Source organism: Oncorhynchus nerka, linkage group LG4 (genome assembly GCF_034236695.1).
Source record: "Oncorhynchus nerka isolate Pitt River linkage group LG4, Oner_Uvic_2.0, whole genome shotgun sequence".
In the NCBI taxonomy this organism is placed as follows: domain Eukaryota; kingdom Metazoa; phylum Chordata; class Actinopteri; order Salmoniformes; family Salmonidae; genus Oncorhynchus; species Oncorhynchus nerka.
The window spans coordinates 61752111-61768136 of NC_088399.1; the positions used below are offsets into that span (position 1 = coordinate 61752111).

Below are 16026 nucleotides of genomic sequence, written 5' to 3' on the forward strand. Positions count from 1 at the left end.
TGACAGCTTTGCACACTCTTGGCATTCTCAACTATTTGAAGAATCTCAAATATAAAATAAGTTTTGATATAACACTTTTTTGGTTACCACATGATTCTAGATGTGTTATTTCATAGTTTTGTAGTGTACAATGTATAAAGTCGAAATACAGAAAAACCCTTGAATGAGGTGTTCTAATAGCAATAAGGCACTTTAGAGGTTTGTGGTTTATGGCCAATATACCACTCTTCCTTAGGCCGTATTGCTTAAATAACCCATATCTCTTTTATAACAGGATATTATCATTGACTATATGAAAGTGCATGTATGAATGAGTCTGATTTACCGTTTTCAATGGCAGGTTCACCTTCTGAAGCCGGATGAGGTTCCCAAAGCATGCTGCGCACCCACCAAGCTCAGTCCCATCTCTGTACTCTTCTACGATGACAACAACAACGTGATCCTAAAGAAGCATCGCAACATGGTGGTCAAGACCTGTGGATGCCTGTGACACCAGTGGTAGCCCATCTATCTATTCTACATTATTTTAATCAACTTAATTGCCATTGTTCCAAAAGATAAAAACAGGGTAATATAACTTGCAACCAGCAGTTGATAGCAATAATCTGTCAATATTCTGATATATACTATGTATCTAATATATTTATTTTGAGTGCGAGAGTGGTATATGAACAATAACCATACTTCCCTCTTGATTAACTAAACTCAAATAAGTATCACCCTTTCATGTCATATATTCTGTGATCAATCAAAGCTGTAAAGTACTGTATTATAAATGATCATGTTAAAATTCGACACTTTTGATGGCTATAATTTCTTGTTGAACCATGAATTTCCCAGTCTCTTTTAGATGTACTAAACATTGTTTTGCAAAACTTATCCAATTTTTTTCTTATTCTTTAATCATACTTTTAACCAGTACAAATTAGTACATTTACATTTTACATTTAAGTCATTTAGCAGACGCTCTTATCCAGAGCGACTTACAAATTGGTGCGTTCACCTTAAGACATCCAGTGGAACAGCCACTTTACAATAGTGCATCTAAATCTTTTAAGGGGGGGTGAGAAGGATTACTTTATCCTATCCTAGGTATTCCTGAAAGAGGTGGGGTTTCAGGTGTCTCCGGAAGGTGGTGATTGACTCCGCTGTCCTGGCGTCGTGAGGGAGTTTGTTCCACCATTGGGGGGCCAGAGCAGCGAACAGTTTTGACTGGGCTGCGCGGGAACTGTACTTCCTCAGTGGTAGGGAGGCGAGCAGGCCAGAGGTGGATGAACGCAGTGCCCTTGTTTGGGTGTAGGGCCTGATCAGAGCCTGGAGGTACTGAGGTGCCGTTCCCCTCACAGCTCCGTAGGCAAGCACCATGGTCTTGTAGCGGATGCGAGCTTCAACTGGAATCTATTGGAGAGAGCGGAGGAGCGGGGTGACGTGAGAGAACTTGGGAAGGTTGAACACCAGACGGGCTGCGGCGTTCTGGATGAGTTGTAGGGGTTTAATGGCACAGGCAGGGAGCCCAGCCAACAGCGAGTTGCAGTAATCCAGACGGGAGATGACAAGTGCCTGGATTAGGACCTGCGCTGCTTCCTGTGTGAGGCAGGGTCGTACTCTGCGGATGTTGTAGAGCATGAACCTACAAGAACGGGCCACCGCCTTGATGTTAGTTGAGAACGACAGGGTGTTGTCCAGGATCACGCCAAGGTTCTTAGCGCTCTGGGGGAGGACACAATGGAGTTGTCAACCGTGATGGCGAGATCATGGAATGGGCAGTCCTTCCCCGGGAGGAAGAGCAGCTCCGTCTTGCCGAGGTTCAGCTTGAGGTGGTGATCCGTCATCCACACTGATATGTCTGCCAGACATGCAGAGATGCGATTCGCCACCTGGTCATCAGAAGGGGGAAAGGAGAAGATTAATTATGTGTCGTCTGCATAGCAATGATAGGAGAGACCATGTGAGGTTATGACAGAGCCAAGTGACTTGGTGTATAGCGAGAATAGGAGAGGGCCTAGAACAGAGCCCTGGGGGACGCCAGTGGTGAGAGCGCGTGGTGAGGAGACAGATTCTCGCCACGCCACCTGGTAGGAGCGACCTGTCAGGTAGGACGCAATCCAAGCGTGGGCCGCGCCAGAGATGCCCAACTCGGAGAGGGTGGAGAGGAGGATCTGATGGTTCACAGTATCGAAGGCAGCCGATAGGTCTAGAAGGATGAGAGCAGAGGAGAGAGAGTTAGCTTTAGCAGTGCGGAGGGCCTCCGTGATACAGAGAAGAGCAGTAGTAGCAATTGAAAATGGAAAAAACATGTTTGGCCATTTTTGTATGTGCAGAGGAACGAATACACAGTGATGTAAGTCCTTGTCAACATTTTTCTGGAGGACTATATACTGAAAAAAAAAAAAAATGTTGTTCCCGTGTTTCATGAGTTGAAATAAAAAATCCCAGAAATTTTCCATACGCACAAAAAGCTAATTTGTCTCATTTGTTTACATCCCTGTTAGTGAGAATTTCTCCTTTGCCAAGATAATCCATCCACCCGACAAGTGCCCCATATCAAGAAGCATGATCATTACAAAGGTGCACCTTTTGCTGGGGACAAAAGGGCACTAAAATGTGCAGTTTTGTCACCAGATGTCTGAAGTTCTGAGGGATTGTGCAATTGGTATGCGGACTGCAGGAATGTCCACTTCTCTACCATAAGTCACCCCCGTCATTTTAGAGAATTTGGCAGTACTTCCAACCGGCCTCAACCACGCTTGCCCTCCACATCTGGCTTCTTCACCTGTGGGATCATCTGAGACCAGCCACCCGGGCAGCTGAAGAGTATTTCTTTCTTTCATAAATAAAAACGAACTGATTGGCTGGGCCTGGCTCCCCAGTGGGTGGGCCTATGCCCTACCAGGCTTGGCTGTGCGCTCATCCAGTAATGTGAAATCCATAGACGGTGTCATCCCTATTCAGCTACAGTATATTGAAAATGCATTTGTCTGGTATCCGTATAGATGGAATTGCGTTTAACTTGCATTCGGAAGTCCCGATTTTCTGGTAGGATTACAAGGCATACATAACCTCAACACACATACAAACAAAACTTACTCACTGCTTTCCTTCAGAATGGATCAAATAGGCAGTGGAATGCTTCCATATATAATCGCAAAATTTATTGGAAATGGTAAAAAGCAACAACAAAAATTGTTACAACATGGATTATCAAAAGTGATCTTTGCATACAGACCAAAACTACTACAGGATTTGGCCTCGTTTCGACCAGGGTCTTTATATAGGCAGAACCAGGCACGGTCTTGACCTTACATCAAATCCATGACACCCTCCTCAAAGAAAGCAGAAATGATCAAGAACATCTGAACAAGAGTGCATGGGAGGAGGTATAGAAAAGAGTTGGGGGCAAACGTAGGACAGCAGTATACAGATGAGAAAAAGTAGCAAAAAAAGTCATGAAACTTGTAGACTTGTAAATTAGTCTAGATGTTATTGAAAGAGGAATTAAGTGAAGGGAGCAGCATAGGAATATGGGATGTGTCACGCCCTGGTCTAAGTATTTTGTGTTTTCTTCATGTATTGGGTCAGGCCAGGGTGTGGCATAGAGTTTTTGTATTGTGGTGTGTTTTGTCTTGGGATTTTGGTATGTGTGTATAGTGGGATTGTAGCTTAGTGGGGTGTTCTAGGAGAGTCTATGGCTGTCTGAAGTGGTTCTCAATCAGAGGCAGGTGTTTACCGTTGTCTCTGATTGGGAACCATATTTAGGCAGCCATATTCTTTGGTTGTATTGTGGGTGATTGTCCTGTGTGTCTTGATGTCCTTGTTAGAGGTTAGTAGACACTTGTATAGGCTGTTTTCGGTTTTCGTTTCGTTTATTGTTTTGTAGTGTTAGTGTTTTGTCGTGTGTTACGTTTGTTTATTAAAGATGAATCGTAATAGACACGCTGCAGTTTGGTCCGACTCTCCTTCACCATTAGAAAGCCGTTACAGAATCACCCACCACAAACGGACCAAGCAGCGTGTCAACAGGCAGGAGCCACAGGAGAAACAACAAAGGCAGCAACAGCGGCACAATGAGGATTGGACATGGGACGATATATTGGATGGCAAGGGTTGCTACACATGGGAGGAGATCCTGGCGGGAAGGGATCGCCTTCCATGGGAACAGGTGGAGGCACTTAGGAGAGCAGAGGCAGCCGGAGTGAGGAGCCGGCGATACGAGGGAACACGGTTGGCAAGGAAGCCTGAGAATCAGCCCCAAAAATTTCTTTGGGGGGGGCTCACAGGGAGTATGGCTACGCTAGGTAGGAGACCTACGCTAACTTCCTGTGGTTACCGGGGGGTTAGAGAGACCGGGCAGGCACCTTGTTATGCAGTGGTGCGCACGGTGTCCCCAGTGCAGGTGCATAGCCCGGTGCGGTATATTCCAGCTCCTCGTATCGGCCGGGCTAGAGTGGGCATCGAGCCAGGTAAGGTTGGGCAGGCTCGGTGCTCAAGAGCTCCAGTGCGCCTGCACGGTCCGGTCTATCCAGTACCACCTCCACACCCCAGCCCTCCGGTAGCAGCTCCCCGCACCAGGCTTCCTGTGCGTGTCCTCGGTTCATTACCACCAGTGCCAGCACCACGCATCAGGCCTACAGTGTGTCCCACCTGTCCAGCGCTGCCGGAGCCTCCCGCCTGTCCGGCGCCGCTGCCGGAGCCTCCCGCCTGTCCGGCGCCGCTGCCGGAGCCTCCCGCCTGTCCGGCGCCGCTGCCGGAGCCTCCCGCCTGTCCGGCGCCGCTGCCGGAGCCTCCCGCCTGTCCGGCGCCGCTGCCGGAGCGTCCCGCCTGTCCGGCGCCGCTGCCGGAGCCTCCCGCCTGTCCGGCGCCGCTGCCGGAGCTTCCCGCCTGTCTGGCGCTGTCAGAGCTACCGCCCCTCATGCCAGAGGCGCCAGAGCCCCTCATTCCAGAGGCACCAGTACTCCTCTGTTCAGCGCAGCCAGAGCTGTCAGCCTGCATGAAGCATCCAGAGCTACCAGTCTGCCCAGCACCGCCAGTCTGCCCAGCGTCGCCAGTCTGCCCAGCGCCGCCAGTGCTCCCAGTCTGCCCAGCGCCGCCAGTGCTCCCAGTCTGCCCAGCGTCGCCAGTCTGCCCAGCGTCGCCAGTCTGCCCATGCGCCGTCTGAGCCACCCGTCTGCCCAGCGCCGCCAGTGCCGCCAGTCTGCCCAGCGCCGCCAGTCTGCCCAGCGCCACCAGTGCCGCCAGTCTGCCAGGATCTGCCAGTCTGCCAGGATCAGTTAGATCCGCCATTCAGCCAGGATCCGCCAGTGTGCCAGGATCCGCCAGTCAGCAAGGATCCGCCAGTCTGCCAGGATCCGCCAGAAGTGCCAGTCAGCCAGGATCTGCCAGATCCGCTAGTCAGCCAGGATCTGCCAGATCTGCCAGTCAGCCAGGATCCGCCAGTCAGCCAGGATCCGCCAGTCAGCCAGGATCTGCCAGGATCTGCCAGTCAGCCAGGATCTGCCAGATCCGCTAGTCAGCCAGGATCAGCCAGGATCCGCCAGTCAGCCAGGATCCGCCAGTCAGCCAGGATCTGCCAGGATCCGCCAGTCAGCCAGGATCTGCCGGAACCACCAGCCAGCCAGGATCTGGTAGATTCATCTACCTGCCTGAGCTTTCTCTCACTCCTGAGCTTTCTCTCACTCCTGAGCTTTCTCTCACTCACTCCTGAGCTTTCTCTCACTCCTGAGCTTTCTCTCACTCTCGAGCTTCCCCTCAGTCCCGAGCTGTCCTTCAGTCCCGATCTGCTCCTCAGTCCAGTGGGGTTCTGGGTGAGGACTACTAGGCCATGGTCGGCGGCGAGGGTGGACTATCCAGGGACGCGAGGAAGAGGGACTAAGACAGTAATTGAGTGGGGTCCACGTCCCGCGCCGGAACCGCCACCATGGACAGACGCCCACCCGGACCCTCCCTATTTGTTTTGAGGTGCGTTCGGGAGTCCGCACCTTAGGGGGGGGTTCTGTCACGCCCTGGTCTAAGTATTTTGTGTTTTCTTCATGTATTGGGTCAGGCCAGGGTGTGGCATAGAGTTTTTGTATTGTGGTGTGTTTTGTCTTGGGATTTTGGTATGTGTGTATAGTGGGATTGTAGCTTAGTGGGGTGTTCTAGGAGAGTCTATGGCTGTCTGAAGTGGTTCTCAATCAGAGGCAGGTGTTTACCGTTGTCTCTGATTGGGAACCATATTTAGGCAGCCATATTCTTTGGTTGTATTGTGGGTGATTGTCCTGTGTGTCTTGATGTCCTTGTTAGAGGTTAGTAGACACTTGTATAGGCTGTTTTCGGGTTTTCCTTACGTTTATTGTTTTGTAGTGTTAGTGTTTTGTTGTGTGTTACGTTTGTTTATTAAAGATGAATCGCAATAGACACGCTGCAGTTTGGTCCGACTCTCCTTCACCATTAGAAAGCCGTTACAGGATGTACGTAGTGGGCTCATAGAAGTAAGATGGTTGCTTCAATACAGTCTGACGTTCAGGGGTGGTTGGACATATAAGATGGGGTGCTGGTGAGCTTCTGCCCCCATTGTAGGTCATCACACAAATATTCCCCCACCCATGTCCAGGGGTCTCAGTGTTATGTCCCTTGACGCCATTATACCAGTCGCAGTGTTCAAATCGTGTATCTGTGGATCACAACATGAAAGACGATGAGTGACAACATTTCCACATATTGAGCCATACAACATATAACTGAAGCATACAGTAGGGCAAAAGCTTGCTGCTGACATGTACACTGCAAGTCTGAATGATGTGAGCATCTTACCCCAACTGTAGGTCCGTTGTGTGTGTGATCGTTTTAAGCCTCAACATCAACCAGCTCTGGTGGCATTGGGGACTTGGGATGCTTGCTCTCAAAGTGCTGCTTGAATGTCTTCGGATCCGGCATCTGCGTCTGTAAGGGTCAGGTAAGGAATGGAGGATATTAACAATCATTGGCTGAGACTGAATTTTCGGGTGACAAACAAACAAAGTAATAAGATGCATCAAACTACTACACATCACACAGGCCAGTACAATGGACTGCACTGAGAGAAACTTAAAGGTAGGCACGTGAAACGTTCAGGTTGCTGCACAGACTATGGAGGCTCTAGTCTAGAGTGCCAAGCATTTGTTCAACTCTCTAAATGGTTAAATGACTGACGTTCAGGGGTGGTTGGAGAGACTGCTGGTGAGCTTCTGGCCCTGTTTTAGGTTGTTACACAAATATTCCTCCACCCATGTTCAGGGGGTCTCAGTGTTATGTCCCTTGAAATATATGTACTTCTGGTAATACCTTGAGTAAGCAACAAATACAATCATCTTAAATTGCCATGTTGATTTTTTTTGACATAGTAAATTGTAAATTGCGCAAATTTCCCTAATGCGGACAGTTTGTGTTACTACCTTACACAAGCTTGCATTTTCACCCTATAAAACTTGGAATTACACAAAATGTTAACCTCAAACTTGTTTATACACAGGGATAGTTCATCTCAATTACAAAATTACTTAAATTGCGTTTACATTTAATTTGAAATCCAATGCATCCAAAGTGTACATGAGTCTTTCCTGGTTCATAACATACTTTTTGGTCCCTTTCAGATCACAGCCATGTCAACAGTGGGCGTCAGGCTTGTAAGAGACATGAATTATCTGTGAGATTCAGTGAACAAGGCTGGAAGGTGAGATTCTATCTCTCTTAACTACTCATTGTACTGAATAGATAATCAGGAGCTAACATTGTACCACCTTATTTGCTGTAACACACAGTATTTTTAGGGAAGCAAGGCATGTGTAGGATGTGCATTGTAGAGTATGTTCTTTGCATTCTTTATCATGTATTTCTCATAGAATGTGTCAGGAAGGTGTATTGGAGGCAAAGTGCAGGAGAGCAGATTATAATAAACAGGCGCACTTTATTATAGTTGATGGAAATCAGAGGGTTAAATACAAGTAGCTTAATTGGGGAAATGAAAACCAGGTCTGTATGGAAACAAGACAAAACAAGTGGATATACGAATAATGGAACGGCGATGGCTAGAAAGCCGGTGACGTCGATCGCTGAACGCCGCCCGAACAAGGAGAAGGGCTGACTAAGAGTCTATTCTCGTCATTCATCTAATCTTGTCATTCGATTTCTATGGTATTTCTCTCCGTTTGAACTGAGTATCGGCTCCTACGGGTTACTCTGCCTTCTACTGTGATGGAGAATGCCTCTACCCTCTGGGTTCCTGCATGAACTCCACCACCCACACTATGATCCAACTAGTGGTCAGTATACACTACTACACCCTCTCTTCCATGAACGCTAACATTACTGGTTTCAGTGGGAAAGATGGTAAATGGTTCAGACATTAATGGCAAACATAAAAAACTAAGATACCCAAGTTACCTCAGTCTACAATGGCAGACTGTTAATGTAGAGTAGGGATAGTGAGAAGTAACTTTCAAGACTGAAGCAATTATCCCCTCTAGTGGTATACTTTATACTGTACCAGGTTACTACACACACTGATAATACAAAACATTGAGGACACCTGCTCTTTCCATGACATAGACTGACCAAGTGAAAGCTATGATCCCTTATTGATGTCACTTGTTAAATCTACTTCAATCGATGTAGATGAAGGGGAATTAAAGAAAGATTTTAAAACCTTGAGAGAATTGAGACATGGATTGTGTGTGTCATTCAGAGGGTGAATCGGCAAGACAAAAGATTTAACTGCCTTTGAACGGGGTATGGTAGTATGTGCCAGGCGCACCGGGTTAAGTGTGTCAAGAACTGCAACACTGCTGTTTTTTTCATGCTCAACAGTTTCCCATGTGTGTCAAGAATGGTCCACCACCCAAAGGACGTCCAGCCAACTTGACACAACATGGGCCAGCATCCTTGTGGAACGCTTAGGGCAGCTTGTAGAGTCCATGCCCCGACGAATTGAGGCTGTTCTCAGGGAAAAGGGGTGTGCAACTCAATATTAGGAAATGTTCCTAATGTTTTGTGCACTCAGTGTATGTAGTCCTACATGTTTTTAAATAGTACAGTATCACAAACCACAGTACAAAACCATATAAAGTGTGGGCCTGTAGTATCTGTAAATCAACAAAACATTGTTTTTATTTCCATATTCAAATAAAGCATCATTGTTCATGTAATAATCTAATATCAATATTATAACTCTAGGAAAAGGTCATGAAATGAAATAAATGAAAAGACGGAAACCAAAATGTTTTTGAACTACAACTTATTTTATTTAAAAATGTAAAAATCAGTGTAAAGTAATATAGTGCATTGGTGTCTAGATCCCTGTTGGGTGGCAAAGTGTCACAAGAATCCTGTGGGGAGAGAAAACAAGAGAATACATTCAATTAATGGGTGTTAAAAACTAATCCGGGTTCAACAAAGCACTTAAAGTCCTCAATTCCTTCAAAAGAGAGAGAGAAGGAGAAAGGAGTATGGTCCCTGCAGTAGGACTACATGCTGGCCATGAGGTTCTCCAAGTGGTACTCCAGGAGGCTGGAGAGCTCAGTGACCAGAGACTCTGGGTTAAAGTACCAGGCCAGCTGCTGGCCAAACATGTCATCTAGCAGAGCCATCAGCCCGCCCTGAAGAGAACACCACACAACACATAGAAAATGGCTCTGAGTTACTAGCTTATCAAGAGGAGAGAGACAATCAGAAATACTCCCCCTAAAATGGCATTGAAACCCTGTAAACCATGAATAAGGAAGTGAAAAGGAAGTAAAATATGAAGTAACCTAGACTCTTACACTGAGCTGCAGCAGGTATCTGTCAGCCTCTGGCTCCATGTTGGCAGCAGTGGGCAGGAAGGAGTACAGGAGAGCGTACAGACGCTCCACGAACCCACCAGGATGCTAAAGGAAACAAAGGAGGAGAAAAAGGAGAGAGAAGAGAGGGGAATTTAAGTGAAACTGCTAATAGACAGATATCAAAACATGTTCCAGTGAGATGCTACTTACCACCATCAGGGACTTCTGAGCTGTCATCATCCCAAACAGCACCAGCTCAAAGAGGACATCTATCATGTTCATATGATGGATCTAGGACAAGAAAACATGTTTGGAGAAAATAGGAATGATTTTTATAGATCAGCTACTGTGATGTATAAAATACATGCATGTGGAAGAACTCAGTGAGACTTGAGAGTTAATGAACTCACCTTTGCCTCAGCCAGCTCCCTCTCAATGTCATTCCGCTTGGAGGGGTCACTCAGGTAGTCCACAAAGTCGTTATAGGTACTTATGAACTTGGCCTCGTCCTATGACAAAGAAAAGAGCATCTTTTAGTGAACAGAACACATTTCCCCTCAGGGACACTCTCTTTCCCTTGAAAGAGAATTAGTTACCATGTGGTTGGCCTGAACCAGTGCGCCCAGGAGGACCTTTCCCGCCACAAACAGATGGTTCCTGCTCAGGGTGGAACCAAGCAGGGTCTAGGGAAGAGTTAGGGTGAGACATCTTCCTCTAGGAGACAGAACAAGAAGTCACAGAGAGAAAAAGAAAAGTGGGTCCACTCACAGTGAAGGCCTGGCGCAGGGAGATGAGCCTCAGGGCGATGTCCTCCACTCTCTTGGTGGTAAGGTAGAGGCTGTGGAAGGGAGGGAATGGAGCATGTCAACCATTAGAGTCAATGGGGGATAACAGCATTATGACCACTATCCTTCTGCATCTGACAAGCCCAGACCACAGACATTTAGAGGAACTCACTTTAGCAGAGGAACCTCCCTCTCCTCAGGCAGCAGGTCCTCCTCCCAGCCCTACGACAACAAAACAAGCATTCAAAATCAGTGACCAATGACATAACAAACAATCGGTCAATGGAAGGATCTTAATGCTCCTAGTCAATAGTATGTGTGTGTAACGTCTGACCTCATAGCAGTTGTGGCCCTCAGGCTCTGGGTCAGTGAAGTGCTGAGTGGTGGGCGTAGAGAAGGAGGCAGCCTCCGACCACGCTGAAGAGGAGAGAAGCCCGTCCAGCCCCATGTGGAGAGTGGTGTACACCACTGAGACATCAGTCTGCTGCTCAAAACACACACAACACACCTGTTTACCGCACACACACTATTAGAAAACACACCAAATCTAATGTAAAAATGCCCAGTAATGTCTAGTCTATATACAAAGGAAATTGTTTATTTACCTGGTAGCAGCCAAGCGTCACGTCCACAGACGTCTCGTGGCGGAGGTGAGACGCATAGTGGGTCACCCTGCCAGCCACACGCTGACAGAGAGAGAATACATGTTAAGGCCAAATGGAATAAGTGAAGAAAAGCCTAATCTAATACTATTTCAGTATTATTTCCGTCTTACCTGGATCCAAGTGATGGACTGCACTTTGGTGGCACAGTAGGGGATGCCCTCTGGACTAAGCCTGGCTGTCTCCTTGGAGATGGCCCACACCAGTTGAGTCTCCAGGCCTCTCACCCTACTCACGTGGTGCATCCTCACCACCACCTGCTCTTGAGATAAACAACAAGACAAGATCAACAAAACCACTTCAGCAATTGCTGTGACACATTTCCATCAAGATAAAATGACTGACAATGTAGGATTGGGAAGTTACAAAGACATAAACCTGGGATCCCCCACGCATGTAGGTGATGATGGGGCTGATGAACTGGAAAGTTCTCCAAGCTATAACCACCGGACCGTCATTGTTCTGCACATTACAATACATTCATGTTGGAAACAGTAAACACTGTAACAGTGATGTGTGTGTGTGTGTGGGGGGGGGTCTCTTACCCTGATCACAACAGGCCCACAGTACAGGGGGCTGAACCTAATCAGAATTAACTGCCAATTGCCAGTGGCCTCCTAAAGCAGAAAGCAGACAAGAGATGTGTTTAATGTCAGAGACACAATTTGAATATCTGGGATATTTTTCAAACATAAAACACAAACTTTCTGAAAATTGTACCTCAAAGATAGTCTGCACATCTGGCACATCCTCAAGGATGATAGCAGCATTCTGGACATCAAGGAGGACTGGCAGCTGTGGAACATCTGGCACATCATCCAATGGCACATCCAACTGGACCTCATCCAGGACAGTTGTTTCTAAAATTAGGAACATTGGAATATAAAATAATTTATTGTTAGGACAAAACGTATCAAGATTGCTAATACTAGCTAGCTAGGTAGCAAAAGTAGATCGCTTAGCAACAGTTACTAAAGTGAAAGTTAGCTAGCAAGCTAGCTAGCTATAACATCTCTGGCACAAGCATTTTTGCCAAGTCTGAACGATAAAAATACACAACATTTCGCAAATTATAATGACATTGTTAAATGAAGTTAAAAAAAAGAGTTTTAAACTCCACATACCCTCTTCGAAGTCGCTGTCACTGTCCATCTGTCGACGATCACGAACCCTGCAAAACAGAAAAAGACAAGAAAAACAAGTCACAAATGAGTTTGAACAACCTGTCGACGCAGTAGGCCGCAGACGTCCACGCATTCTCTCCGCCAGTTTTGAAAAGCACCCAGGCATTTTCCAGTCGATTGTTCTCAGGTCTGAAAAATCAATCCAGTTTGTTGTCAGCAGCAAACACAAGTTGTTGTTTTCGCACAGAAAACGTTCAATAGAACGTCGGTTAGATGTATCTTGGCAACACACGTTCGAAAATGATTGTTTACAAAATGGACAACTGTGTTGCCATAGAAATTAGTTTGGAATTATATGATTCCATTTACATTAGAATCTGTTAAAATTGCTTGTCAACATTCTATTGACGTGCTCCTTCGTAGTTCAGTTGATAGAGCATGACGCTTGCAACGCCAGGGTAGTGGGTTCGATTCCCGTCACCACCCATACATAAACGACAGCAGGTTTTATTGTAACTCGCTTTGGATAAAAGCCTCTGATGAATGTTGAGAGAAAAATGGTCAATTCAAGAGGGAGCTACGAAATTCATGTCCGGACGTCCTTTTCTTTGCCTGGTGTCATTAAAAATGACATATAATTAATCAGTAGCTTGTTCTCTACAATATTATAACATTAATATACTTGTACTTGACAGTGTTGATGAAAAAATAACGATAATTTGCTGTGACCATTGCTAGTTTAGACTGCACCGCACTTGGTTGTATGTGCTCCATATTTGGTGTTGTGGGGTTAAATTCTCAAGAGTAAATCGTCGGTAACTTTTCAACCATATATGGCAGAGACATTGGGCTTAGACTTGTTTTCTGACAGAATGTTCTATATAGTGGGCATATTTGTAAACCTTGAATTAAATCATAATTTTATTGGCGCACACACTATATTTTTGATATTTTGCCACCAGATGCTTTTCTATATCGTTGGTATAATATAAAATACAAATACCCAATATTGTGTTTTATAATGTCACTAGCTAGGTTGGTAGAATGAGACAAACAACGTGATTTTTTTTCTTGTGTTGTTTAACTCCTGAAAGCCTAGTCTTTGCCACAGTAGGCTACAAAGTCTTATGGAGGACTTATTGACCAAATTCAGACAAGTGGGGCCGCAGCCCACGGAAGAAAGCACTGAAGGATCTACACTACTGGTCAAAAGTTTTAGAACACCTACTCATTCAATGGGTTTTCTTTATTTTTACTATTTTCTACATTGAAGAAAAATAGTGAAGACATCAAGACAATGAAATAACACATGGAATCATGTAGTAACCAAAAAAGTGGTAGTAAACAAATCAAAATATATTTTAGATTCTTTAAAGTAGCCACCCTTTGCCTTGATGACAGCTTTGCACACTCTTGGCATTATCTCAACTATTTGAAGAATCTCAAATATAAAATAAGTTTTGATATAACACTTTTTTGGTTACCACATGATTCTAGATGTGTTATTTCATAGTTTTGTGGTGTACAATGTATATAGTCAAAATACAGAAAAACCCTTGAATGAGGTGTTCTAATAGCAATAAGGCACTTTAGAGGTTTGTGGTTTATGGGCAATATACCACTCTTCCCTAGGCCTTATTGCTTAAATAACCCATATCTCTTTTATAACAGGATATTATCATTGACTATATGAAAGTGCATGTATGAATGAGTCTGATTTACCGTTTTCAATGGCAGGTTCACCTTCTGAAGCCGGATGAGGTTCCCAAAGCGTGCTGCGCACCCACCAAGCTCAGTCCCATCTCTGTACTCTTCTACGATGACAACAACAACGTGATCCTAAAGAAGCATCGCAACATGGTGGTCAAGACCTGTGGATGCCTGTGACACCAGTGGTAGCCCATCTATCTATTCTACATCATTTTAATCAACTTAATTGCCATTGTTCCAAAAGATAAAAACAGGGTAATATACTATGTATCTAATATATTGATTTAGAGTCAGAGTGGTATATGAACAACACCCATTGGACTTATAACCATACCTCACTTTTGATTAACTAAACTATTTAAATCTACAGTAATTCAGATAATTACATCACCCCTTCATGTCATATATTCTGTGACCAATCAAAGCTGTAAAGTACTGTATCATAAGTGCAATCAATGCTAAAATTATTGTTGAACCATACATTTTTTCTCATTGTCTCTTTTAGATGTACTAAACATGGTTTGCAAAACGTACACGTATTTTTCTTCTTCTTTAATCATACTTTTAACCAGTACAAGTTAGTAACAATGGAAAATGATAACATGGAAAAAAAATGTTTGGCCATTTTTGTATGTACAGAGGAACAAATACACAGTGATGTATGTCCTTGTCAACAGATATCTGGAGGACTGTATACCGCTATATTTGTAATTTAAAAAACTATACTGAACAAAAAACGCAACATGTAAAAGGTTTGTCCCATGTTTCATGAGCTGAAATTAAAGATCCCGGAAATGTTCTATACGCCTCAAAAGTTTTTTAGTGAGCATTTCTCCATTGCCAAGATAATCCATCCACATTGAAAGGTGCACTATATAAAGAAGCTGATTAAACAGCATGATCATTACACAGGTGCACCTTTTGCTGGGGACAAAAAGGCCACTAAAATGTGCAGTTTTGTCACAACACAATGCCACAGATGTCTGAAACATTATTTTCCTTGGAAATGTAGTGAAGTTAAAGTAAAAATTGTCAAAACTATAAATAGTAAAGTACAGATACCCCCAAAAACAACTTAAGTAGTACTTTAAAGTATTTTTACTTAAGTACTTTATACCCCTGGAGGTACTTCAATACAGTCTGACGTTCAGGGGTGGTTGGACATATAAGATGGGGTGCTGGTGAGCTTCTGCCCCCATTGTACGTCGTCACACAAATATTCCCCCACCCATGTCCAGGGGTCTCAGTGTTATGTCCCTTGACGCCATTATACCAGTCGCAGTGTTCAAATCGTGTATCTGTGAATCACAACATGAAAGACAATGAGTGACAACATTTCCACATGTTGAGCAATACAACATATAACTGAAGCATACAGTAGTGCAAGAGTTTGCTGCTGACATCTCTACGATATGTAAAACACTAAACAACAATGGTGTTCATGTGAGGACACCACGGAAGAAGCCACTGCTGTCCAAAAAAAACTTTGCTGCACGTCTGAAGTTTGCAAAAGTGCACCTACATGTTCCACAGCGCTACTGGCAAAATATTCTGAAGACAGATGAAACTACAGTTGGGTTGTTTGGAAGAACACACAACACCATGTGTGGAGAAAAAAAAGGCACAGCACAGCAACATCAAAACCTCATACCAACTGTAAAGTATGGTGGATGGAGCATTGTGGATTGGTGTTGTTTTGCTGCTTCAGGTCCTGGACAGCTTGCTATCATCGAGGGAAAAATAAATTCCCAAGTTTATCAAGACATTTTGCAGGAGAATGTTAGGCTATCTGTCCGCCAATTGAAGCTCAACAGAAGATGGGTGATGCAACAGGACAACGACCCAAAACACAGAAGTAAATCAACAACAGAAGAAAAAACGCCTTCTGGAGTGGCCCAGTCAGAATCCTGACCTCAACCCGATTGAGATGCTGTGGCATGACCTCAAGAGAGCAGTTAACAGCAGACATCCC

General features: G+C 44.9%; 1 protein-coding gene across 1 annotated transcript; it reads right to left on the reverse strand.

Moving 5' to 3' along the window:
* Positions 1–8906: 8906 nt before the first annotated feature.
* On the reverse strand, positions 8907–14255 carry LOC135571521 (uncharacterized). Its single transcript, XM_065018120.1, has 16 exons — positions 14067–14255; positions 12345–12391; positions 11941–12080; positions 11766–11837; positions 11599–11682; positions 11334–11477; positions 11164–11244; positions 10893–11042; positions 10731–10780; positions 10542–10611; positions 10370–10456; positions 10184–10282; positions 9984–10064; positions 9774–9878; positions 9226–9338; positions 8907–8946 (listed from the first exon to the last, which is right to left on the reverse strand). The coding sequence occupies exons 2-16, from the start codon at positions 12370–12372 to the stop codon at positions 8907–8909; spliced, it is 1344 nt and encodes a 447-aa protein (XP_064874192.1). The 5' UTR covers positions 12373–12391; positions 14067–14255.
* Positions 14256–16026: the final 1771 nt, after the last annotated feature.

Bases quoted from the DNA above. Each gene is read 5' to 3' on its own strand.
- LOC135571521 (XM_065018120.1), bottom strand. From the start codon at position 12,372: ATGGACAGTGACAGCGACTTCGAAGAGG. The intron at 10,283-10,369 runs GTAACTAATTCT...TCTTTGTCATAG, and splicing joins TGGTTCAGGCCAACCACATG to GACGAGGCCAAGTTCATAAG. The intron at 9,339-9,773 runs GTAAGAGTCTAG...CTCTCCCCACAG, and splicing joins GATACCTGCTGCAGCTCAGT to GATTCTTGTGACACTTTGCC.